We start from the raw sequence: 27,725 nt of genomic DNA on the forward strand, positions 1-27,725 counted from the left end.
TATGACAGGAAATGAACAGAGTAAATTACATGTTTTAAAATTCAAATACTGAATGGACTTCAAGGTCACAGCCAGCTGCCAAGATGCAAAGTGATCACTAAGTGACGAAAGAGCCAACTAATAGCTTATAAAGTGATGCTCCTGCTGGGTGTGGTGGTACACACCTGCAATCCTAGTGACTCGTGATGCTAATGCAGGAGGATCACAAGTTTGAGGCCAGTCTCAGCAACTTAGTGAGAACCTGTGTCAAAATAAAAAGGCTGGGGAAGCAGCTTAGTGGTAGAATGTCCCTGATTCAATCCCTAGTACCAAGGAAAAAAAAAATGTTGTGCATTTCCTACTATTCTGTCCACAGATGTTAAAGTCCCAAAATTAAGGACTAACCTTGTTGAAAATTATGTATCACTTACCAACAGTTTGACAACTGTTCTGAAGAAAATAGAAAAATTAATTAAGCAAGTTTTTCCTAAAGATCGGCAATGGCCTGTTTTTTAACGTAATCACAAGAACTGGCCTGGAAGATGACTACATGTATTGTAGCAGCACAGTACCCCTGTGACCAGAAAGTGCAATCAACATTTCACCAAGGGAAATGAGAATTGGCACAAGGCCCATTATCAACCTATCAAGTATGTAAAAATGTGTTAACAACTGATGATGATAAGGATACACAGTTGGCAGGAGGGAAAAGACAGTTTGGGGGCAACAGTGATTAGCAGCAACAGTATGCTAGAGACAGCTCATGCAGACTTGTGAGAGACAATTGTCACCATCTATGTTAGAAATTTGAATCCTGTGCCTTCACATGCGGGATGGAAACTGGCCATGGTAGGAATGCTGACGCCATGGAAATAAGCAGACTCCATAAAATCAGGGTGTCCCATCCCCAAGAGCCAGTTGTTAAATGTTTACCAGCACACCAGTGATCATAAACCTTTATCTAGGAATCTTTTCTATGGAAATAATTGAAAATATAGGAGGTGAGTTGGGTAAGAAGAGGAAGAATTTCATGCACAAAGAAGTTCCTAATAATGAAGGTTTATAAGAAACTTAAATGTCAAAACTTAATAAAATACACTATCACACATGTACTAAAAGGATACACCATAAAGAGAATAATTTATAATAAAATGCTGCAATGAAACAGGATATATATGCCACAGTCTTAGTTTCAAAAAATGCACAGAAAAAGTTTATAAGAAAATAAACAAAAAGTTTACTTAAAAAAAAAAATTTCAGCCTGGCATGGTGGCACACGCCTATAACCCCAGTTACTCAGTGGGCTAAGGCAGGAGGATCTCAAATTCAAGGTCAGCCTGAACAACTTAGCAAAATTCTGTTTCAAAATATAAAATAAAAAGGATATAGCTCTGTCGTATAGCACCACTGGGTTCAATTCCCAGTACCTCCCTGCCACACACACAATACAAAACCATAAAAGAATAGATGAAAAATTTTATGAAATTTTAAAAACAGAGAGGCAATGAAAAACAAAACTAATGAATGGAACCATGCCTAGGGCAGTTCACTTATTTGTAAAGTAGTCACACATTTGTTACTTAGCATTTTCCAAACTACATATGGTGAGCTCCCTGTGGCTTGAACTATTTAGTAGGTCACAACTAGAATTTTTGAAAAAGATAACACAGAATGAAGAATAGTATTATTTTGTGAAATTGTGTGTGTGTGTGTGTGTGTGCGCGCGCGCATTAAAGACATAAATAAATATCGAGTCTTAATGTCACATGTATTTGTAATCACAAAAAAATTTGGCATTAAGCAATCATATTACCAATCACACATTATTCAGGAAATGGGAGAAAATCAGTCAGATGCATTTACCAAGTGAGCTTTAATTTAAAGTCACACCAGGAATGAACTGGAGAAGCCATCCAGATGTACTGGGGCTGCTGAGCCCTAACCCCGACAATCTCAGGAGGGGCTTCTCTGGTAGGTAGACTACTCTTCATTTCTTCAATTTTTTTTTTAAACAAAAAGGGCAAGAAGGTTTGCCTTTTTCAATTGCATGACTCAGGCTCTCAAATGTTTACTTTATATAATAGCTGATGACTTAAGTTAACCCAAAGAACAGTTTCCTCTTAAAACGTAATCCAAACAATTTATTCTAAGAAGATACTGTGGGAACAATTTGAACATGTCATGTGAATAAAACTTAATGAAGGCTGTTTTATTCATCATCTCTCAATTCTCACAGCCACCCCTGAGGAAGGGGGTGTTGTTACTGCATGCTTGTTTAGGATGAGGAAGTTGAGGATCAGAGGGGTCACTGACTCATTTAAGTTGCAGTGGGACCTGAAGTCTGGCTTCCTACTCTCTACCACAGCCTGTTGGGAGCTAGCAAGGAAAACAGGGCTGCATGTCTTCCACAACAGGAAGCACTGTGACTGCAGGAAGTCACAGAGCTTATGTGTGGGGCTCCCATTCACCAAACTCTTCCGCATTTTCCTCATTTGCAAAACAGACACAATGCTGCTCACTTTGAAGATCAGCAGCCAAGGTGCATGCGTGCCTAACTCTGCAGTGGGCACATGGTCAGAGCCCTGATCACAGACACTGTGGCTGCTGGTGGCTAGAAAAATGTCCTCTTCAGGGGCAGGTACCCACTCCCCAGAGCCAGTCAAGCCTCCTCACATGAGTGAACAGCACCTCTGGAAGCAAAGGTCTCACTTCAACTTGGAACAGAGATGGCCTATCCCCTCCTGACCCCAGCAATCCCACAGGTTCCCTCCCAAGAGAGATAACCCCTTATCTTTCCCTTCATCCTCTGTCAAGTCAGGGACCCAGAGAGGATTCATGAATGTGTTTCAGCACTCTGTGGCTCCTGACATTAGATGTAGAGTTGGATGTAGGTATGCCTTTTTTCTGCAGGGGATTCATGGCTTCTACCGAATTCTCCAAAGAGGTTATGCTTTTGTTCCACTGACTCCCAAACTATTACCCATTGCAGATACCTGCCTTGTATTCTGTCTCCAGTCAGATCACTAATGACTTCTCTGATTCACTAGACATAGACTTCAGGTATACAGACAATTTGGGAAAGTTTTTGTAAACTCCCTGGCCTATATCAGAATGAAATGCTCATGTTAAAGAGAGCACTTACAATGAGCCATCCTAAGACCTGCCATGACTTCCTGAAGGCCCACTGTGTGGCAAGAACTGACCCAGGGGCTTCCTAAAAGGGACCCCATTCCTCACAACTCATTCATACCTGAACTCATTCTTCCATTATGCTTTCCACATCAGGCATGATGCCACAGGTTGCAGATGCAGTGGTGAGAGATCAAAGATAGGAGTCCTGACAGAGTTTACATTTATTCTTTATTTCTATTTTTTTTTTTTTTTTTTGGCAGTACTGGTAATTGAACCCAGGGGTGTTCTTACCACCGAGTCACATCTCCAGCTCTTTTTATTTTTGGAGACAGTATCTAGCTAAGTTTCTCAGGCTGGCCTTGAACTTGCCATCCTCCTGCCTCAGTCCCCCTAGTTGGGATTACAGGTGTGAACCACCTCACCTGGCTAAGAGCTTACATTTAAATGAGAGAAAAGATACTAATCAATGATTAGTGCTAAACGAATACTACAAAAAAGGGATATGCAGTGCTAAAGAGTCCACAACTAGAGAAATAAAGCTTTTTAAAAAAGGTCAAAGGATTTCCCTTGAGAAAATGATTACATTTAAATTTGAAGAAAGAATAAGCACTTGATGGGGAAAAGGGAGTGTATGTAGCAGAGGTGGGGAGAATAGGAAGGAGATAGAAGGGTATTCCAGGCTAATGGAGCTCGCAAAAGACCCCTGAGGCAGGGGACATGCAAGACTTGAGGATGGATCCACACGGGCCAAGTCATTGAGTCTGTGCCATAATAAAGAATCTAGTTCGTATTCTTAGACTTCAGTGAAGGCACTCAGATGTTTCATTTGGGGGGTGAGTAATCAGATCTGCTTTGCCAATGATCACTTTAGAAGATGCAGTAATGAACTAAAGGCCAAAGTAGAACAGACAAGGTCCATTTGGAAAACACCATGGTGACACAGATGAAAAATGGTGGTAGATTAGATGGGAGTGGTGGCAGAAAAAAACCCGAAGGCAGCAAACTAAGTTCCAGAGAGGAAATCCACAGGATGTGGGGGTGGTGAGAGGCAGACAGGTATCCAGCAGGAAACCCAGATTTCTGGCTCCTGTGACTGGATAGAGGCAGTGTCATTCTGAGATGGTGCTGCCCAAAAGCAGAGCAGCAGCCTTGGGTTAGTTCAGCTGATGTGTGTTGAATGTGAGGGGCTACAGAAGGCCAGCAGGAGGCTGGATAAAGTGGTTTGGGATCCAGAGGGAGGTTCAGGCTGGTGGTGGCAAAGTGTGTCATGTATGAGGAAGTAAGTGGTTACTCAAGTTGTGGACACAATGAGATTGCCCAGAAGAGAAAACACACTAAAAAAAAAAAGAGAACAGTGGTAGAATTCCAACATTTCTCCATGTTTTCATGTGTGAACACACAAGGCTCAGAGAGTAACAGTGACATCTTGGGGATCAAAGTACTAGTAAAAGGAGGAGGTGAGGGCTGGGGATGTGGTTCAGTGGTAGAGTGTCTACCTAGCAGGTGTGAAGCCTTGGCTTCCATCCCCAGTACCGCCCATGAGGGAGGAAGGGAGAGAGGGAGAGAGAGAGAGAAAGAGAGGGAAGAGAGGGAGGAGGAGGAAAGAAATGAGTAAAACACAAAACCAGAGCACACGTACAAGAGTTCATACTGAAAAGAATGCCTGTTTTTTGGAAGAAGAGGATGAAAACCCCCAGGGAAACATTATAATTCAAGGAACACCAAAGAGAAATTGCAGTTATGCTAAAAAGAATGAATTAGGTCAGGCAATAAAAGCAGGAACAACTTAGAAGTCCTGTTTAGATTTTCCAGAAACCATGTGGGGTCTGTTTAGGATTTGACTGTAGCTTTCTTTGATTGTACCAGTCCATAATCATCTACCTATCCTCTCCCCCTTCTCATATCGTGTGTTTTAAGCATCTAGCATTATACTAAATGTGGAGGACGCTGAGTGGGGTAAAGTGTGGCTGCTATACTAAAGCTGCTCATGGATGGCTGAGGATGTGAGCATGCAGATAAGCAAACCAGCAAGCGCTTAAGAGCTCAGATGGTGCTAGGAGGGAGAACCCATAAGAGGACTCTAAAACAGTGCAGAGTCAGCTGGTGCTTCCTGGAGAGATGAATCAGAATGTTGAGCAAGGTACCAGCCAGAGATAGAAGGGAGACAGGGGGAGAAACAAGTCTGATGGCAGAGAGGTAGGAAAAGAATGCAACACTGGAGAGCATAGCAGTAGCCAGGGTACAGGTTCCATCTTGGAAAATATAAAGAGGTGAGCAATAGGTAAGGTTGGAGTGATAGGCAAAAGCCACATGTGAAGAGGTCTTGAATTCCAAGATAGTAATTTTAACTTTATCCTGAAATCCACGGGAAGGGTTTTTCAAGAGGAAGAGGATGCAATCGAATGTTAGAATATTCAGGCCCACAAGTTGGGAGGGCATGAGAACAACTATGAGGTCATCAGTCAGAATAGCTTCTGGTGATCCTTACTAGAATAATGAGGGGCATAGACAACCCAAATATCATTTCTATGGCCCTTCTCTTCCATTACCTAAACTTCTAGCTAACTTTCTATAAGTCAGGGAGTATCTTATCTCCCACAAAAGATGTAGGTTCTGTGAGGACAGGTATAATTGTATCTTATGATTTCTGGATGAGAAGGAAGTGCTCAATATATGTGCTGAGTAATTCCAGTCTTTTCTGAAACCTGGACCTAACCAACTGATACACCTCCAACCAAGTAAAGGACATTGTGCCTTGACCTTGCAGAGAGTCTCAGGATTGGACAGTGGTGAATCCCCCAGAGCACTTAGGAGGACATCCCAAGATCTGTTCAGTCTTTCAAAATATGCGGCTATTGGGGAAGAAGAGAAGTGGATACATATTGGAGCACCTGCTACATGTTAGGCATTTTACATTATCATGTTTAATCATTACAAATCTGTGTAATGATATGTGTTCATAACGTATAACAAAAAAATTAAGGTGGGACAGGTTATGCAGTTTTCCCAAGGTTACAGAGCTGGAAGGAGCAATGCTAGGCATCAACTATAGATCTCTTTTAGATTCTCAAGGTCAAGCTAAGATGGCCTCCACCTGAGAGATGTAGCAGAGAGATGGCAGAAAGCACAGGGGTTTTGAAATCAGACCATTTGACCCTGGTGACTTTCAGTCTCTTATGCTTCAAATGAAAAATTCAGACACCATAATACCTATTTGCAGTTATTATAAAAACATCAAATTTGTAAAAGTCTCTTTCAAAGTGTACAATGCTCTGTAGATTGTTATCATTTTGGTAGAGCGTGGCACTTTGGGGAGGGCCATTTATTTACCATATTCCACTTAAACTATAGCTGCTTTCGAGCAATCCCTGCCTGCTGTCACAAGAGGACCTCACACTATACAGGACTTTAAGTTATTAATACATTGGGTTTGGGGGGTAGGTCTGTGTAGAGTGTGAGCTAGGCATAAGCAAGGCTCTAGGTTCAATCCCCAGCACCAAAAAAGAAAATTATCAGTGATTAGTCTTCTTGCCACTACTTTAGCTGTATTTCTAGGAAATCACTTAGAGAAAATAAAAATTTTAATAAAAATTCAATTCTTGGTCCTCACATTGAAAAGGGCTTCCTCTGAAAAGAAAATGCTAATGCTGAAGCTGACTTAAAAAAAAAAAAAAAAGGGGCTGGGGAGATAGCTCAGTCGGTAGAGTGCTTGCCTTGTAAGCACAAGGCCCTGGGTTCGATCCCCAGCACCCAAAAAAAAAAAAAAAAAAAAAAAAAAAAAAGACATCCTAAATTTAGGCTGAAATAACCAGGCCATCAGTTAAGGGTCTCTTTTTTCTTAGCTCTGATATATTTACATGGTTATGACATTATTCCACTTGATGTCACAATATTCACTGATTTTTTTTTCAATTTACCATCTTCTACATGGCTAAGACAGTTTACTAGTCATATCCTCATTTCTAAAAGACACTTATAGTACTCTTTCATTCATTCAAAAGAACTTTATTGGGGATCTCAGATAAATGCTAGAAACTATGCAGACACCAATCCATGAGACGTGTGCCCTGCCCTCCAGGAGCTTACAGTCTAAAACAGCATGGAAAGGAATCCAGATAAGGCACTATAAATGAGAATCAGGAATAAGTGAAGTGAGTCCAGATAGGGAAAGCTCATACATGGCCACTCCCATGAAAATGCTTCAATAGTGAAAGGAGGAGGGCCTTCACAGTGAAAGGAGAATGAGAGTTTCTCAGGAAATGTTTCAGGAAGATGATACTGCATGAGGAAAAAGGAAAATACAGAAAAAGGTCTATATATATTTGATGCGGTGGCAGTAAGGATGGTCTGATAAAAAAATAGATAAGCTTAGCTGGAGTAAATATTTATGAGGAAAACAGGAGACAGGAAAGGTAGACTGAGCCAGAAGGAAGTCACCATTAGGCTCCTAACCAGTGAATGACAGAGTGAATGTGAGTAGTTTGAGGAAGATTTTTCCATAGTTGGGTCATGCAAGATGGAAGCAAAAAGATTCCAAATATCCAGGAGTGAGACAAGGAGGGCCTGAGTTACAGTGTTAGCCCTGAGAATGAAAATGAAAACCCAGGAATAAAATACATCAGGAGGGAAATCAAAAACTGGAGAAATGTAGAGGAGGAACTGGTTTGAGGACACTAAAGAGGAGGAGAGGACAGAGATAAGAAATGTTTGACAACACCATTTGGAGGGTGGAAGAAATCTGATTTTAAATTTTATAGCAGTTTATTAGAACATAAACGTGAGATTTTTTTTCTTAAACCAGATAATGAAATACTCAAAGTTTCTCTGACCTTTGTCCTTTGACCTTGGAAGAAATCACTGTAGTGCTTAAGCAAGGAAACCAGCACCACGTTGTCATCATACTTGATTAGGAAGTACGGGAGGGCTGTGACACCTTCTGTTTGACAAAGGTTATCATATGCCCGCTCAAGGGCTTGAATCTGAAAACAGAAAATGTGAAGTTATTCTCTAGAATATTACATATCTAGTTCTGAATTAAAAGTTGATATTAAAAACAAAGTACCTTAAAGTCAAAAGACTGGAAATGACTGACCACAGCTGTGTAAGCCTTTTGCAGCAAATAAACACAGAAGTAATCCCTAATAACACCATTTGACTTTACATAATACTTTCCATGTGCAGGGTGTTATGTCTTAGGGACACAAAGGGACATTTTATGGTACAACATGGTGGTTCCCTAAGTTGTCAATCACAGAGGCTGAGAGAGGTAGCCAAAGCATTTTTTCTTTCCTATGAAAATAAACCTGCCACTGATAAGTTTTACCATAATCTTTAACAGTTTTATTAAGACTATACAAATTGTCCATTTAAAGTACATAATTCAATGGTTTTTTTTTTAGTATGTTCACAGTGTTGTGCAACCACCACTGAGGTAATTTCAGAACATTTTTGCTCTCCCTAAAAGAAACTCCATACCCACAATCTCATCCATGATCATTTTTGCCCCATGCAGATTTCTTTTTGACAAATTGGTTGCACAAAACCACAAGCTTGGATTTGTTCTAAATGGAATTATTATTATTATTTTTAATCATTAGCAACTGCTCTCTGGCTTCAGAATTCAGGCTTTTAGTGATTGATGTGCTTCATGAATTCAAATGATCTTGATATTCAATCTTTGCCTTAAACAATAATCAGAATTCTCTAGTTTGAGGTCTGTGTTCCACCAGCCTGATTAATTTAATTGCTCTTCTCAGGACTGATCTCTAATGCCCTCCTTAAATACCAATGCCTAGCTCTGCATGATGGAGACATTCTGCCACTTAGTAGGAGGGTGGTGGAGGCTCCTGTATTTTGTTTCAAAGATTTTCTTCCCAAAGGATATTGCTTTATATTTCCCCACACTGAAAGTGAAAACCACATTTTGATAAATGCTTCCAGTCTTTCAAAATATTTCTATAATTCCTCCCTGCAGGGTTAGGCTTTCACCAAATACCACGAACAACTTTGTCAATTCCATACCATGGAACTGTTCTCTACCTCTTGAAAATGACTTCACAATTTGTGAATATGTATGGTTCTAGTATCATCTTTGGAGGATTCTAATACCACCTCTTCATTCAGAGGCATTTCTATTTGTTTAAACTCAACTTTATCTGAATTTCTTTTATAGGCGGATACCTGTTTTGATGAAAATCTTTGATCCAAACCTACTGGCCCATGAATGAGAGGAATACTCTCTGGAAGACAGAGGGCAGGATAACAAAACCAATAGTAGAAGTGGTACTTCTTTAAATCCTAGAACAAAACATACAAAATAGGATATCAGAATAGTACAAACAATTAAATTGAAACACATATATTAATGTAATGTCTCATAGCTAATAAGAGAGAAAAGTGATGCATGCAAAATATGTCCAGCTCATCAAATATTCTCACCCCAACAGAAATCCTGATAGAATACAGAACTTCTTCCTTGATCCTCAAACACCCTCCCAGCTTGGGATATAGCTCAGTGGTACAGTGTTTGCCTAGCAGGCATGAGGCCCTGGGTTTCATCCCCAGCACTGTCCCCCTATAAACAATCCCAAGTACCCTCACATAGTATATACTAATAATGTGATAGTAAACATAATATACTTTATTGATCACTTGCTAGCAGAAATGTGTAATAAGTCATTTATATTATCATTGGCATACTTTAACACAAACCACCCTGGGAAGCAACTATTACTATCCCATTTTATAGACAGAAAAATGAAGCTTGGAAAAGGATAAAGCACTTGAACAAAAACAACGAAAAGAGGTAAAGAGGGGATCAGAACTCTGCTTCCATAACTTTATCTTGTTCTACTCTACTACACACATTCAATGGACCTGTGTTGGAGTTACAACCTCCAATCCCCACACAGCTCTCTTCATAATGAAATAAGTTAAGTACATCATTGAGGAAGTCATACCACTCAAATACTCATGCCTGAGAGAATTCCTTCTATAAAATGCTTGGGACCAGTGGTATTTTGGATTTTGGATTTTTTTTTTAATACTGAGGTATTTGCATACACATAAACGAGATATCTTATGCACAAAGGCAGAAGGTAATCTTATATGATACTTTTAGAGTGCCTAAATGCTATATTGACTATAGCCCATCACATGAAGTCAGGTATGGAATTTTCCATTTGTGGTGTTACGTGTCACCATTCAAAAAGTTTTGGCATTTACGGCATTTTTTTTTTAATTTCAGATTTTCAGATTAGGGGTGCTCAACCTATATAATATTGCTTTTGGAAATGCCTTACTGGTAAAATTTGAGTCAACAACAATTAAGCACTTGTCATGTATAAGGCAAAATATGAGTCACTCTGATAAGATGAATAACCTTGGCCCCACTTGGCAGCTCACTTTCTATGTAGAGCAGAGATAAAATGTGTGCAGGATTAAATGAAAGAGTCATATTGAAGTTTCGAGTACCAAGGAGCAACAACGGCAGAAGAGCTTTCATCTTCCCTGGGATTCTAGCCACTCCCACACCCAGTGAAGTGACCCAAGGATGGGGATATGACCCAAGAAGGGGGATTTGTGAGCTGTCCTTGACACTGCTCCTACTTGGGCTTTTGTCTCTGAATTTCTGCAGTGTTTGGGGCCTGCATCACTTATGTGGTACAGTCTGATTTTTGTGGGTACTGGGCAGCTTCCTCACTCATCGGTGACAACTGGTCACTAATACAGTTTTCTAGCTACTTAATATTTCTTCTTGAATCTTGCTCAGAATAAAAACTGGATGGCTGTTGGATGACTTTTTGTTTGTTTATCTTTGGTACTGGGGAATGAACCCAGGGGCACTTTAACACTGAGTACAGCCCCAGGTCTTCTTACTTTTAATTTTAAGACAGGATCTTGCTAAGTTTCCCAGGCTGGCCTTCAACTTGTGATCCTCCTGCCTCAGACTCCCAAGTCACTTGGATTACAGGCATGGACCACTGTGCCCAGCAGATGAACTTTTTAAAATTGAGAAGTAATTTTTATACTATAAAACTCACTATGTTAAAGTGTCCAACTGAGTATGATTTTTTTTTTCTTTTAGTATTTGGACAATATTGAACCACCATCACCACCAATTTTAGAATATTTTCACTAGCCTACAATCATTTCTGTACCTTCCAGTAGAAGCTCTTTACTCCCCTGCCTCTCTATCCCCTGGCAACCAACCACTAACCTCTTACCTGTCTCTATGGATTTGTCTATTCTGGGCTTTTCAAACAAATGGAATCATACTTATGACTTTTTAAATATAAATCTACATATAAATCCCGTTTCCAGATGAGAAAGTCTACTAATTAGTTTCCACAGTCTCTAACTCTGCCACTAATTGATCAACTAAGAAAAAACTCCCTTTTCACAATGGCAAAATAAACCGCAAAATTGAAATTAATGAAGTGTCTGGTCCTTTGAGGCCTAAAAACAGAAGAAAGGAAAGCAAAAACACCTCCAGAGATGATTCTCTCTTCTTTGTACTGAAATGATTTGTCATAACTGATCTTTAGCAAAAGGTTAAACAATTCAAGATGAAGGACCTTACACATTCTAAGGAGTTTTATCGGGTCATCTTCAAAAGCTAAAAAGCTTGAATTTCTTAGGATTCTTTTCAGGATACAAAGGACCTTGGTTAAATTAAACAGAAGGCCCTTTGCGCCTGAAGATTTTGTAAGAGAGATTTAAAAAAAAATTTTTTTTTTAAAGCCAGGCTAAGAGTGCTCAGTTAGAAAGGACAATGAGGCCAGACAAACACATTGACTCTACGCCTCCAAACTTTAAGAGAGCTTAAACTTTAACAGAGCTAATGTTATTTTTCTCATTAAAGGAAAATTGTTATTTATGTTCTATTCATGAGAATTCTTAGGTATAAGAAATGCATTAACATTTAACTAACAAACCCAGAAATATTTAGCAATAGTTAAGCCTACAAAAGTAATCAAATGTATAGACAAATAACTAATGTCAAATAGCACCTGGTAATCTGACAAAGAATTTAAACATCTTTCTCTCTCTACTGTAACTTGTTAGAAAATGTGCTCCTTGTAGGTAACCATACATTGCTATAATCTTTGGGGTCCCACCATTCCCTCTGTGCTTGGGCAACAGATCAGGGAGGTGGCATTTAGGAGTAGCAGAGAGAGGAAGGCTAACCCTATCTATGACTTGGTTAAAAAAATGTGGAAGAGGATTAATGTAAAAAAATTTAAAAAGCAAAGGAAGCAGATGAAGCAGATGAGCACACTTTATCCACAGCAAAGAACTTACTCTAAGTAAATAAAATGAGCAGGAAAAAATATCAATATGGCCAATATTGCTTCCTGCAGCATTTTTTATAATAGGGCACATTAGAAAAAACCTAAATAGTGAGGCCTGGCGGCACACTCTGGTACCATAATTCCAGTAACTCAGAGGCTGAGGCAGGAGAATTGCAAGTTTAAGGCCAGTCTCAGCAACAGTAAGACCCTGTCTCAAAATACAAAATGAAAAGGGTTGGGGATATAGCTCAGTGGTAAAGCACCCTGGGTTCAATCTCCAGCACTGGAAAAAAGTAAAGAAAAAGAAACAACCTAGAGACGAAACATTATATAGTAGATATAAAGGACAAGTTAGTTTTACACACACACACACTCTCTTTGATATACAATGGGGTTATGTCCAGGTAAACCCATCGTAAGTTAAAAACATCACCTCAGTTGGACGTGCATTTAATATACCCAAGCTGCTAAACATCATAGCTTAGCCTAGTCCACCCTAAAATGTGCTCAGACCACTTACATTAAGCTTATAGCTGGGCAAAATCATCTAACCAAATCCTCTTTCATAAGAAAGTGCTGGATACCACATGCAAAGTATTGATCACTATACTGAAAGTGAGAAAAGGAATGGTTGCACAGATATACTTTCACACAAGACTGAAAAACCCTAAGTCAAACCATCTTAAGTCAGGGACCATCTCTACACATATTTGCATGTGTGTGCATAGCTGATATCTTTACAAGCAGCCCTTACCCTTCCCCAGCTTGCCTCTTCACTGAGACCTGATCTTTCCTTCTAGTTCCTTAACCATACCTCCTCTAGACATTGACGTTACTCTCATATGATTCCTTTTCGTCTTCAAGGCTTCCCTTAATGTATTTTAAAATTAGATGCCTATGTAGAAGGCATTTTCCTTTATCAATTTTTATTTAAAACAAAATTTTTTGAGACAGGGTCTTGCTATGTTGCCCAAACTGGACTCATACTTGCGATCCTCCTGCCTCAGCCTAAGTAGTGGAAATACAGGCATATGACAACATGCCTGGTTTGTACTTTGTTAAAAAAAAAAAAAAATTGTGTGGTCAAATCATGTAGTGTGATCTCCTCTAATCCAGAAGCCCTTTTCCTTTATTTAATGGGTGCTATAGTTTGAGTCTGGAGTGTCCCCCAAGGGCCCACATGTTAAGGCCCTTGGTTATCAGATTATGGTGCCTACTGGCAGGTGATGGAGCTTTAGGAGGTGGGGCATTGTGGAAGGAAGTGAGGTCCCTGGGAGTCCTGGAATAGGACATTGCCAGTCTCCACTTTCTGTCTCTCTGCTTTCTGGCCACCCTGAAGTGAGGAGCTTCTCCATCATGAACTTCTGCCATGATGTATTGTGCCTCCATAGGCCCAAAGGCAACAGGGCCAACTGACCATGGACTAAAAACCTATGAAACCATGAGCCAAAATAAATTTCCTCCTTGTAAGTTGATTATCTCACGTATTTTGTCACAGTGACAGCTAATACATTGGGCCTAGCAAATAAGCACTGCAGGACTATATTTAACAAAGATGTTAGTTGGCAATAATGAAACCACTGCTCCCTAAGCCTGACTTTATAATGTCCTTAATAACAGGAGTTGGGTCACTGTGTTATAGAAACTGTGCAACTACTACCAGTGTGATCAGTACAAATGAATTTATTTTGCAGAGTAGTAGGTGCTAGCACTGTCTGGCCACTAATCAAATTCGAGCTTCTTTAACAGCTATAACGAATAACACAAAGTAACACCTTCAGAGAAAAGAGAGCAGCCCATCCTGTTGGTCCACCGGGCTGAGCCAGGGATTTCACCAGTCTCAGTGCAACAGGGAGCCCATATACTTACTGCAAATGTCAAGAGGAGGAACTTGTTGAGGAGTACAGGGTTTTCAAGAGCAGCACCTGACTTTATGGATTCCCAGATCTGCCAAAAGAAAGAAAAGCGTCAAGACAGGTTGTCAGGCATCTCTGAGATTCTCACTATCAAGAAAAGTGTGGAACTGAGAAGCCCCAGGCTCTTCTTTTCTTGGAGTCCAGCACTGCTTATCCTGGGCACTGAAGTGGGGTCTCTACCTCCCAGCCCACTTGATACAGCCTTTCCATCGCCATGCTTGCAAGCCAAGTGAGGGCACCCAAGCACCTCCTCTCTGTGGGTCTCAGCACAAAGGGGACAACCAGGCCACTCTTATGCCTTCATGACTTCCTTCAGCAGCTATCTACTTATTTTCTACAACATGCCAGGCACAACGGGGCTGCAGAAATAAATAGCCCCTGCCCTCAGGAAGTTCACAGACTAGGGACAGAGACAGATGTAAATGTAAAGTTTGACACCATGCAGGAGTTGCTGTCATAGAAGTAGGTAACACCAGACTGGGCTCAGAGTAAGATGAAGAGCCCAGGAGGGGTTCTGGGAAGAACTGAACTCAACAACAGAGAGGAGATTTCTCAAAGCCATATTTGGGATTATCTTGCCTTGAAAGATGAAAAGGAGAATGAAATTCAAGTTTATGCACACTCAACAAGTACTTTGGAAGCTAAAGCTGGTACTATTCAGCAGTTGCTGATCACAAGATGTTTTAGTACCTAAGATTAGCTACTAAACTTTGTGTTGCTAAGCAGGACAAAATAGTTACTCCAACAGAATGACATTCCCCAAGTACAGCTGTGGGAAAAGCAAAGAGAAGTAAGCGCTTCCTGCTGATGTCATGGCTTTGGAGGAGCCGGACCTGAAAGAGCAGGCCCCAGCTTCTTAGGAGCCAATAAGGAGGTAAGGCGAGAACTGCCAGAAGTTTGAGCCCCTGTTAAGGGGTGGGATTCCTGTGAAGACAACCTGTTTTTTCCCATGATGGATTAAGAACTAACTCAACTCTTTGGAGGTTTCCTTTTAAGACTGCAGCCAAGGCAAGAGATCCAGACGCAGTCAGGTCACAGGTCAAGAAAAGCAACCATCATCATCTGAGTCATGACGTGCATCCACTAAGAGGGATGTGTGCGAAGCCTGCCTCAGGACCAGCTGGGGAAATTTCCTTCCCTAACCACTATGGCCACAAAAATAGGAACACCCTCCTCTTTTTTGTTCTCCTACAATTGATATTGTTTTCTTTTTAGCATGGTACATTGAGGAAGTCTTTTAATTGACACATAATAATTATACATATTTATGGAATACAGTGTGGAATTCAAGACATGCATACAATGTATAATGATCAAATCAGAGTAATAATCATTTCTTTGCTTCAAATTCCTTTCTTCTTGTTATTTTAAGATATGCAATAAATTGTTGTAAACTGATTACCTTACTATGCTAGAGAATCACAGAATGTGTTCTTCCCAGTTCATTGCATTTTGGTACCTATAATCCATCCTCTTTGTATCTTCTCTCTCCTCTCCCATTTCCAAACTCTGAAAACCACAATTCTGCTCTCTACTCCTATGAGATCAGCTTTTTTAGCTTTCACATAAGATGAGAACATGCAGTGAGTTCCACCCATGTGACAACAAATGACGGGATCTCTCTTTTTATGGCTGAATATTATTCCACTCTATATATGTATCGCATTTTCTTTACCCATTCATCCATTCATGGACACCCCAGGTGAGTCCATACCCTGGCTACTGTGAACAGTGCTACAGTAAACATGGGAATCCAGATGTCTCTTCCATATATTCGTTTCATTTTCATGGGATATATAAGGATATATACCCAGAAGTGGGATTACTAGAACATATGATAGTTCTTCTTTTAGAGTTTTGAGGAACAGTCACACTATTTTCTATAATGGTTATACAAATAAATATTCCCATCAACAGGATATAAGATGACATTCATTCAATTTCATTGTCCAGTACTTGCCCTTTCTCTTCCCTCCTCCCTACCCCCAGTGCCCATCCTCTACTCTATTGGTCTTGACCAATTTATGTCATATGTGCATACAAATATGTGAATGAAACCCACAATTCTTTATAAGTGCAATGCTCCAATAAATTTTTTTTTAAAAAGATGACATTTGTTTACTAACACTGGTGTAAAGACCCCTCAATTAAGGGTGATAAGGAGGATTGGGAAAAGTGTCCCTCTGTTTCCTCTCTATCCTCTATTTAAATTCTTCTAACTCAGATGTGAAGAAGCAAAGGAAAAATATCCCAGGTATGGAGAACATCATGTCCCAAGGAGTCAAAAAAAAGCAGGTGATGGGAGTTACAAGTAATCTGCTGTGACCGAAAAAAGTCCAAAGAGATCAACAGCAGTCTTATAAATCAGAAGCAGATTAGTTTTAGCAATGAAGGTACTAGAGAGTCTGTATAACCTCCCATGGCATCATGGTGCACTGGACTGCCAGGTATCTCTGGGGCTCAAGGCACAGAGCACCCAGATGCATTCAGGCACAGGAATGTAACACTCAGGGAGAGGCCAGGCTGCTCCAAAGTGCTCAGTGGAGATCAGCAGCAAACCTGAGTATTCAACCTCTGATCTATACTTCTTGTCAGCACAGAAGGAGTGAAAAGGACGGACTCTCCCTAGGGAAATAAACAGAGACCCGCAAATATCTTCAGTTATTTATTATATACTAGTTTCTGCAACAGACTCATGTGCCCTATCAGAAACATGGCATCTGCCAGGCCCACAGGAAACGGCTAACCTCATTGGCTGCTTGTTCCAGAAGGAGCTTCTTATCCGCAGTCTTGAAAGACTCGAGTGTGTTGGTGTTATACAGTGTCCCCACAGCAGGGCAGCAGTGCGCAGGTGTGGGGGCACTCCTAGACACAGAGAGACACGGTTAGTAGGCATGGCAGGGACCCTGCATGAACTGGGGGAGTGATGAGGAAACCAGTCTTGTCCAGCAGGACAGGGAGAAGACTGAGTGTGGCACCAACACCACCATTCTAGGACTGAGAAGCAGGTGCCGTTCCACAAGAAGCCTCCATCAGTATGCTGCTCCTCCACTACCTCCAAAAGACAAATTCCTTTTCTATCTTTTATTCTTTCCTGTATTCCCTCTAAGAAGGAAAACACTGAGTTAAGAGCTTGCCAAGTATGAATTCTTAATAATAACTCTTTTTCCCACTTAAAGATTCAAGCAATGTGCCTTGGGTCATATATTACTGGGCAGTCAAATCTAAAACCAGAACTAGTTGACCTCAAGGCACTGTGCTGCCCAGCCTTGAGGCCCTACTCTAAGCCCCCCTCTTCCAGGAAGCTGGCACCCATTTTCTCTGGTAATAGAGGGTACATAAAATGGAACATAATATTTTAGAGCATTTTTAAGAACGGCCATATACACCCAACTGGAGGACACTAAGCTCCCAAAGGGCTGGAAGCACATCTCCTCCTACTTATCCCATGACCTGGGTCATCCCAAACATGGTTCTGCAATTGGCTGTCACTGAGCAAACCCCTGAGGGCCATCAGAATCAGTAGACAGAATGTACTGAGCCTGAGCCACCTGTCAATCCAGGGTACCACATGGTTCATGCATGGTACACTGCCCCCAAAGATCTCAAGGTCCTCAGAGAAATCAAAAGTTAGGAGAAGAGATGATAAGTTGATTCTGATTATGTGGACAAATCTGCTCTCTTCTTTCAAGTGATTAACTTGTGTTTCATAGGTTACAGATGCTAAATGAATATATGCATTTCATTAGTGACCTGATATTATTGTCATTTACAACCAATGCAGAGAATGCACTGCTACTGATTAAACTGATGGTAGCTGCTTGGTGTAAATGACCCAGTATCTTTTTATTCAGAGTATGCAAAAAATTGCATTCAGGGGGCTGAAAGAGAAGAGCTCTAAACCTACAGCAGGTGTGGAGGGGTACAAGAAGCACTCTCTCCAGTTCTGCCTGTGAGGCTCAAATGCCAAAGTGGGAGAGGCAAAGAGCTATCACTCAATGGCTCGAACCTTCCCTTGGGAGCTGTGAACCAGCAAATCACAGGTTGGTTGTTACCATGCTCCTCCAATAATGGAATACTCTTCATGCAGGTGAGGTGAGGACATCAAAGACAGACTTGAGGAGAAAAGAGAAATCACAAGGGGCAAGATTAAGCCTACATGAAGGAGAATGAAGCAGAACAGTTGTTAAGTTAGCTCTTTCTACCCAGACATAGCTCTATGGAATTACTGTTGAAATGGGACCCTAGGACAGAAGGGAGGGTGCTAAGATCTAATTTGAATCCAAGCACAAAAGAGGAAGGTTCAACTTCTTCCCAAGTGCCCAAATGTCTCAGGTACATGAGGGCCATGTCAAAGCCTTGCTTGGAAAGGGGAGAAAATTACTGCTCAAGAACCCAAGCAGCTGCCAGGATGGCTTCCAGAACACCAGCATTTAGGCCAGTTAATTAATGATGAGGACTGGAAGTCTCAAAGGAGAAGCATTTTTTAGGACTAAAATTCTACCAGGGAAGATAAATGTTAGTTCTAAAAAATTTTTTTAAAAATAATAACGGAAGGAAAAGAGCCCAATACTTGGGGACAAAAGAATTTGGCTCAAATGCTAGTTCTGACATTGCTTTGTAGTTTAGTTTTCTATGATTCTATTTATATGAATTGTCCAGACTAGGCAAATTCTCAGAGACAGAAAGTAGATTCCCGGTTTCCCAAGGTTGGAGGATAGGGAGAAGGCAGATGGAGAATGACTGCTAGAGGTTTCTTTTTGGGGTGATGAAAATGTTCTGGAATTAAATAATGATAATGGTTGTACAACTCTATGGTCATACTAAAAACCACTGATGTGTACATTTTAAAAGGGAAAATTTTATGGCAGGTGAAATTTCTCTCAATAAAGCTGCTGAAAAGAATATTAATTAGAAATCTTCCCTACATACTAAAGCCATGAGTGAATTCTCAATGATATATAAACACTAACCTGGTGCCCTCTGATATCAAATGCCCTCCAAAGGCCCATGGGTTAAAGGCTTGGTCCTCAGTGTGGCACTAGCGGAAAGTGATGGAATCTTTAGGAGGTGGGGTATAGTGGGATCCTCCTAGGTCCTTGGGGACATGCCCTTGCAAGGGAGTTAGGTTGTTCTCCTGGGTCTCCTTGCCAGAACTATTATAACAGCCTGAGATTGGCCCTACCTTCTCTTACTCGCTCATCCTGTTGACCTTTCTCTCCCACCCATGCTTCTGCCATAATATGCCACCACTCATTTCTCTCACAAGAGACTAAACAAATGCCCCCCACATCTCTGACCTGATCTTGGACTTTTAATTTCTAAAACTGGGAGCTAAATAAACCTTTCTCTTCATAAAGTTCACTGCCTCAGGTATTTTGTTGTAGTAATGCCAAGCTGACTAACACACCTGGTAAAGAATGGATTTCCCAAAGGCCTGAATTTTGGGCCTGCATGGGAACATAATATTTTAAAAAATATCACAGGGCACACTTAGGAAAGCATTTCAGTACTATGCACCAGTTATTTCCATGGCAGTGGGTAATCAGAACAGAATAAACCCTCCAGAAGAAGAACAGAGGTCGCATTTTATACATAGAGGGCTCTTTCCTCCACATGCACAGCTTTGCATGGTAACTATAGAGAACTTGGGGAACCTGGGAATCACAGTTTTGCTTCATTTTCTCCTACTTTCTCCAATGATCTGAGTTTCTATTTATAACATCCTGTAATGGAGTTCACTGATATCTTTCCAACCACATCCCATTTTGATAGCCTGCAGTTATTTAAGCAGCTAGTATGCACCAAGCCTATGGTAGATGCACGCAGCACAGCAGAGGACAGTGCAGATACAACCTATGTCCTATGCACATGCTTGTGCCCACCTACTTTGTTGGCTACTTTTTAGGTTCTTTGAGGGCAAGAGTTATGCCTTATCTTCTTCCAATCAGATCTAACTTGAGGCTTAGAAAAAAATTTTATGATTAAAGACAAATAATCCTCAGGATAAAGAAACCCCAGGAAAGGATTTTTTTTTTTTAACCATTTCACTTTGGTACAGATTGTCATCCAAAACCTACCTTTCTTTTCTTCAACAGAATCTGATTACAGGGTGTTTATAGTGGGGTACCCCATTTTTCTAGTCTTTCTTGCCAGAAAATTCATAGCTCTTCCCAAAAGAATCTAAGGGAGTGGTAACACAAGTCCCCTTTCCAGCCAGGGCCTTTAAGAGACCGGCTGGGCCTCTGCCTTTTACCTATTTTCACTCTGGCTCTATTTCCCCATCTACCAGTTTTTACCTGAAAGTGACAACTCAGACACAAAGCACAAAGCACAAAGGCAAAGCTCTCGAGAATGACAGCCACAAGGTGGAAGATGACCAGATGCCATTCATGGACTATTAAGTAAGAAAGAAATAAACTTTCTTTGTGTTTGGGCTCTTCCATTTCTGGGTCTGGTTCAGTGGCACACCCTACCCTAAGACCACACTCTCCTCTTCAATGCATGGCATCTAATAAAAGACTGCTTGGACAACTCACTCCATATTACTAAAGGAACAGCATCCTGGTGCTGCTAACTGCTAGCAGAGATCCTTAAGACTAGGAACCTGGGGAAAGGGATGTAGTTCAGTGTTAGAGCACCTGCTTTGCATGCATGAGATTCTGGGTTCACTTTACAACACCCAAATAAAACAAAAAACATGTTAAAAAAAAAAAAAAAAAAAAGGACTAGCAGCCCAGAGTCAAAGGAATTTATGTGGTGCTATGCAAACCTGAGATACCCTTGGCTTCAACAGGTAAGTACCAGGGCTGTTTGCTCTCAACTGTATCTCCTTCCTCTCTGAATACCCAGTGCCTAGTGCACAGTATTATCAGAACACAGAGGAAGTAATCTATGAGTATTTCTGAAATAATGATCACCTCTCCACATTTATTACTCACTGAGCACACTACAATGCAAATCTTTGTCTTTCCTCTGCTCTCCTCTCCTCTCTCTCCCTCTCTCTCACACTACAGTGGAGCTCTAGAGGACACTTTCCTAAGTCTTTGCATTTCTAATATCCACACACCCTGCATACTGTAGACAGTTTGATGAATCAATTCGTAAAGACTTTTCCCTACAAACCCATGCTGATATATGGTGATAAAAATAAAGATAGAGTAACAATAACAAAGATAACTTGGACATGAAGATATCCTACCTTCTGAGGAAAGTCATAAATACTTTTATTAAAATTCCTAATCACACTACAAAAGAAAAACTCAGAAAAACACAGACTTTTAATATCAAAGGGAACACTAGAAGCCCAGAGATGAGTAAAAGGAAGCTAAAAAAAACCAAAACCAAAACCAAAACCAAACCAAACCAAAAAAAAAACAAAAAAGACTTATTTGAGGTAGCACAGTTAATTAGCCATGGCTCTCAGGTCTTCAAACTTCAAATCCAGGGCTATTTTCATGTCTTCCTCCTGCTCACCTCCCCAATATCTTCCACAGGGCCTCACACTGGTTGTACTGGATGGGTAAAGGAAAAGGTATCACCAGTGTAATCAGGAAATTTGTGTGACAGTCACAGCTGCAGGATCACAGTTTCTTTGACCAAAACCTATGGATTACTCAAGCTTAGGATGCTTGGATTTTGTAATAAGACCAAACTTAACTTCCATGAACTGCTTTTTTCTTTAGTGTCCCAAAGAATAAAACTTTTAAATTATTTAAAAACAAACCATGTAGTAGTGTCAGGACAAAGACAGGAACAAGACCCACTTGAGATGAACATGAAACTCTCTAGAAAACCAGGCAGCTGATATTCCCCCTTTACCACCTTGGGACAATTTAAAGCTTATACATTTTCAGTCTTTTCCTCATTATATTTCAATTGCCCCAAAAGTTGACCAGTCTCTACCAAAACACCAAGAGAGTTTACTAGGATTTAATTTGTTTTGACAAGTAATCACCAGAAATTTGATGGAGCAAGAAAGTTCCAAAGGAGAAAAGAAAGGCCAACACATAACCTTTTAAGCATATAAAGCTTAACACTATTTTGGGTTTATGTTATGCTTTTGGTAATGCAATCTTATGGAGATAAAAGAATAAAATGTATTGATTTTTTGAGAAATGAAAAAAGAATTCTTGAGATACTTTATTTGTAATAGCCTAACCACTGACTAGTCTACTGCTACATGGAGAAGCCAGGTGACCTTACAAAGACCTCTTTGCTCTCCCCAAACCCTCATCTTAACCCTACTGAGGCAGCAGACAGTAGCAGTGGATCTCAACAGTCTTCAATTCTTCAGTCCTCCATCATCTTGAAGTCCCTCAATATGATTAAGCTTGTAACCTTTTTTCCCCCTGGTTCTAACCTTTTGTGTAAACTTGAGTTTGAGAAAATGAATTCATGAGGACCACAAATGCTTTCATCCACAAACCTACGAACCCTTGTAATGAACTCTGACCTCCAGGTTTCTGACACTGTTGATCTTCTCCTCCTTCCTAAAAGTACTTCCTCCTTTGGTTTCTATACCACTTTTCGGGTTCTTCTCTAACAATAAGTTTGCCGATTTTGCATCCTCTTTCCCCTCCCTAATCAGAGCCACTCACTGCTCTGCCCCTCTATTCTTCTCATCCACTGCTCTCTTTCCCTTTCCCTTGTATGGCCTCATGGTTTCTTCTGCATGGATGACCATCACACCAACTATTCACCCCCTCTTGGACTCTAGTCCATCCTGACATTTCTGGGGGATACTCACTCAAACTCAACATGTTCTAAGCAAAAACTGCTAAAATTTCGGAAATAGACTTCTGAATACTTTTTAATTTTTCTCTTACCCGTGCTTTGTTTTTTTTCCAAGTCCTGGGGATGGAACCCAGGGCCTCACACATGCTACGCAAGTGCTCTTTCACTGAGTCACACCCCGTCCTCACCTTTGCTTTCTAAATTTAGCTAGCTATGACTTTGACCCATTTTATCTTTTTTTTTAATTTTTGGTTAAAGATGGACATAAAAACTTTATTATTATTATTTTTTAATGTGGTGCTGAGGATGGAACCCAGTGCCTTACATGTGCTAGGCAGGAGCTCTACCACTGAGCCACAGTCCCAGCCCCCATTTTATCTTTTGACCCATGCTCTCTTCATCTGAAAAAGAGAAAAATCACACTTGACAGGATTATGTTTATAGAAATGCCTAGACAGTTAAGTACTCAATAAATGCCTCTCTTCTCTCCAGCAACTCCCTCAGTTCCCAAGTGGATTAAAAAAAATGTGTATCTATTATATTTTTTGAATATTCCCATAATGCCTTGCACAGTGGCTTCTATACAGAAGTAGCTTCATAAACATTCACTGATTGATGCATAAGCTACTGAAGGAGTAAGTCAAGAGGTACCAATGAAGAATCATAAAATATAAACTACAATCAAAATCAGGAGAGATGTTCTCTAAGGCTCAATCAACCTAGATGGTACTTGGCAACTACTAGCTCTGAAAAATATTCACTTTTTTTTTTTCTGATGAAAAAATGAACCAGGGAGTTCTAAGCATCTAGCACTTATCTCAACAGGAGGCATAAGAGAATCTGAGGTGCTGGCTCTGCTCCCTGGCACCTCCCCAGTTCCTCCTGTGGTTCACCTCTGAGGGAGGTAAGAATGCTCACTCCTTGCCAAGAGCGGTTCTTTAGATTGTGAACAAATAAATACTCACATGTCGAAAGCACTGAACTCCAACGTTAAGCGAGCTGGCAGTCCCACAGAATCACCTGGACAGAAGCATGGTCACATCTTCAATAACGAGTCAGATATAGCAGCATTCATAACAAAAATGTTTGTGAATCATTTTATTCTCTTTGTTGATGGAGCTCAAAGGGCACCATTCAATCCCTGCTTATCTGTGACACACAGATAATGTCTGTATGGATAATGGCAGAAAGTGACAGGGTTTTTGTGAGGGATTTGCCAAAAATAAAAGGACTCTCTTGTGAAAAACTATTTTGGATCTGCTCTTCCAGTAAAACTAATTAATCAGTATTCAGATTAATAACTTGAGCTTCACTATTCTACTTCATTTCCCCACAACAAGGGAAAAGAAAAAGAAATATGGGTTGAAAGTCAGGAAGGAAAAGAGAAACCAGTAAAGAGTACTGAATATAAAAGACACGGGAGTCCATTTCTAAAGGAAAGCTGAGGGCTCGGGTGTGGCTCAGTGGTAGAGCGCATGTCTAGCAGGTGGCCTGGGTCCATTCCAGCACCACAAAAAAATAATAAATAGATAGATAGATAAATAAGCTGGTACTACACTAGAGGACAGAGAGGATCACAGAAGATGACAGGAGATACAGTTTATTACCACCTACCATTGTAATAATAACCCTTAATGTCCTTGGGGGCTTCATCTAGCCGATATTCATTCAACTTCTTCTGGGTCAACTCATGCCAGAAGCCAACATCCAAGGCACTGCTGAAGGGGGCAAACTGCAATTTGGAGAGTCCAGGATCCCCCATAGCTGCTGCTCTTAATTGGTGCCTATTCAGAAACACAAAGAGCTATCTTATAACTTGACTTTTTAAAGTTGTGGTAAAACACATGTAACATGTCATTTGCCCTTTTAACCATTTTGAAGTGTTCAGTTTGGTAGCATGAAGTATATTCAGATGCAAAACAGACCTCCAGAACTTCTCCACCTTGCAAAACTGGAACTCTGTACCCTTTACAAAATCTCAGGCTAACATCCACTATTCTTCTTTCTGTCCCTATGAGTTTGATGATCTTAGATACTGCATGAAACTGGAACATATGGGGTTTGTGTTTTTATGACTGGCTTATTTCACTTAAGACAGAACTTTGAAAACTATCATAGGGAGGAAGTGCTGGAGAGCCAAAGTGGCCAAATTGTATTGTCATATTGTGTACATGTACTAAAATGTAACAACAAATCCCATGGTTCAGTTAAAACTATAATGCACCAATAAAAAACTGTGGGGCAAAAAAGTAAACTATCCTAATTATCTCTGTTGTCAAGTTTGGTCTCCTCATGACATGAGTGACTTTCCACAATAATTCTTTCTGACCTTAATTTTATTTTTGTAGTGCTGAGGATGGAACCCATGCTTCACACATGCCAGACAGGTGCTCTACCACTGAGCTACAAATCCAGTCCCTGGCCCTAACTTTGGTGCATCTTCGTTTCATGTCAGTCAGTCAGAGTGATGCACTAGTGTTTACTCCTTTCTCTACATGGTTAAGGTCTCAGAATTTGTCACTATCCCCTGTGGTCCTAAGAAACTCTACAAGTACAAAATCCAAAGTCAGGTCAATTAGAAATACAATTCAGCTGCTGAAATTCTGTCTGAGCAGTGTATTATCATCTCCAGCTGAGGAGAAAACAAGATGTTTCTCATTACTTCCCATGCCCTTAATTTCTTTGAAATTTCATGTTTGATCTCTTAAATGCATGGTAACTTTGCATTTTACACCATGGTATAGATTTCAAAGCTTCATTTCCCCCACTCAAATGGATATGATAGTCCTGGTAATCATGCATGTGTATGCTATAACTTTCCATGTCCTCGGTACACGCAGGGAACACACACTGAAGTATGCGAAGCACAGTACTAGAGCACCCTGGCAGTCTAGTGAGATCAGTGTAAGCATGATTTCACTCAGGCTGTTTCTGACTCCCTGTGAGAATACCTTTCAATTATCATAACACAAAACCATATCCTAATGCTCTCTGTACCAAAGAAAAAATTGAAAATAAACTCAACCATGGTCTGTTTACCAAAGAAATTTCTGTGTCTACGCCCTAGATGTGTGTATCTTCAGTGAATTTGTTCAAATCTCTTGAGTTTAGACTTATCCACTTTCATGTACTGAATATTTATTTATTTATTTAGCTGTGCTAGGGATGGAACCCAGGTCCTCGTGCATGCTAGGCAAGCATTCCACCACTGAGCCACATCCCCAGCCCCATATATTGAATATTTCTGTATTTGGCATGTGGCTAAATCAATCAAAATTAAATCAATTTTTGGTAACCAATGATGGTTTTGGATCATTTAGTTAACTTTGCCAGTCCTGTTTGAGTTACTCCCAGTGTCAGGCTATAATTTTGCATTATTTTTCAGGGTATTCTGAGAGCACATTGATTTCCTAATTTTTCACTTACCTACACAGTTATACATGTATATTGGGTTTAATGTGCAGGAAATGACAGCTCCACTTTTAGATAGCCTCCATGAATTACAGAAAAAGGAAGAAGTACTATATATACTCCATAGACTGGTAAACTAATTTTATAACATCAGTTACATCTAAAAATGTTTTACTTAAAATCTGTTTTGAATTAGTCACCTTCTATAGGCTGATTTTTATGTGGACAAAATTTAAATAAGAAAAGCTTACCACTTTGAAAATTAATTAGCCATTATTTTTCTCTAACAGTAGATCAGGCAATATCATAATGAATGGTCAAAACTAATTCCTCTATATGCAAGCAAAAAATATATTTTCCAACTTTTAAAATGGCACGAAGGGTTGGGGGTGTAGTCCAGTGGAAGAACATAAGCTTAGCACAAAAGGCCCTGGGTTTGAAGACCAGCACATACACACACAATTTTTTTTTAATAAAAAATAAATCAGTCTGTCAATAATCATCAACTACTATGGAAAAACCAACCAACCAACTACCCATTATGCCTTGCTAGGACTGACTGTGTTGCTGGCATTTAAGTAGAATCCTGAGGAAATTATAAAGAATAAAATGTAGGTTTTCTTGGCCTTCTAAGTTAGTGAGGACCTTAATAACTTTTGATACATTTAAAAAAATACATTTTAGATGATAACTAAGAGATTTAAAGTAGATTTTACCATCCTTCTTCAAGGCTAGCCCATGTCCAACAAAATAGTTACATTTTATTGAAAATGTAAAATACAGCATTCAGTATTCTTTATGCAATTCATACTAAAGGTTCTAGTTTGAGGAGGTAAGAACGTGTCTTGACTGTGATCTGAGGCATAATTCAGTAGGAATTATTCAGTATGTGGCATGTTAGCTAAAAAGTGGTATTTGCTTTCTTAATAAGCATAGTCAAAGGGCATGAGTTCTGGTTTCTGCAGTCTTGTTAGGAAACATGTCATTAGAGTGCCATAATAAATGTTCAGTAAATTCATTAAACTCACATTGTCAGTAAATAGATGAAATCTTATTAATAAATTTGTTTTAAAACTGTACATATGAAATGAAAAATTTTCAGTGCTGGTGATCTCTAATGAAACTTTATGATGTAATAGTTAATCCCAATGAAACTACTGAATATTTAACAGACAGTTGATATCCAGAGAGGTTTTGCCAGAGTTTTGTGATATTATCATAGAGCTTTCAGTCCAGCATGGAGGTACATGCCTATAAT

General features: G+C 40.0%; 1 protein-coding gene across 2 annotated transcripts in view; it reads right to left on the reverse strand.

Moving 5' to 3' along the window:
- The window catches only part of Atg7 (autophagy related 7), a 241,864-nt gene that overhangs the window by 196,388 nt on the left and 17,751 nt on the right, over positions 1 to 27,725 (reverse strand). For both annotated transcript variants that reach the window (XM_047535017.1, XM_047535016.1), the window contains exons 2-7: positions 24,671 to 24,840; positions 24,022 to 24,076; positions 17,068 to 17,185; positions 14,274 to 14,351; positions 9,292 to 9,408; positions 7,941 to 8,090 (exon numbers count right to left, since the gene is read on the reverse strand). In XM_047535017.1, the coding sequence (XP_047390973.1) occupies positions 7,941 to 8,090; positions 9,292 to 9,408; positions 14,274 to 14,351; positions 17,068 to 17,185; positions 24,022 to 24,076; positions 24,671 to 24,818 (666 nt within the window). In that variant the 5' untranslated portion in view covers positions 24,819 to 24,840. The remainder of the gene's footprint in view (positions 1 to 7,940; positions 8,091 to 9,291; positions 9,409 to 14,273; positions 14,352 to 17,067; positions 17,186 to 24,021; positions 24,077 to 24,670; positions 24,841 to 27,725) is intronic.

The sequence above is a fragment of the Sciurus carolinensis genome, chromosome 19 (assembly GCF_902686445.1).
Source record: "Sciurus carolinensis chromosome 19, mSciCar1.2, whole genome shotgun sequence".
In the NCBI taxonomy this organism is placed as follows: Eukaryota; Metazoa; Chordata; class Mammalia; order Rodentia; family Sciuridae; genus Sciurus; species Sciurus carolinensis.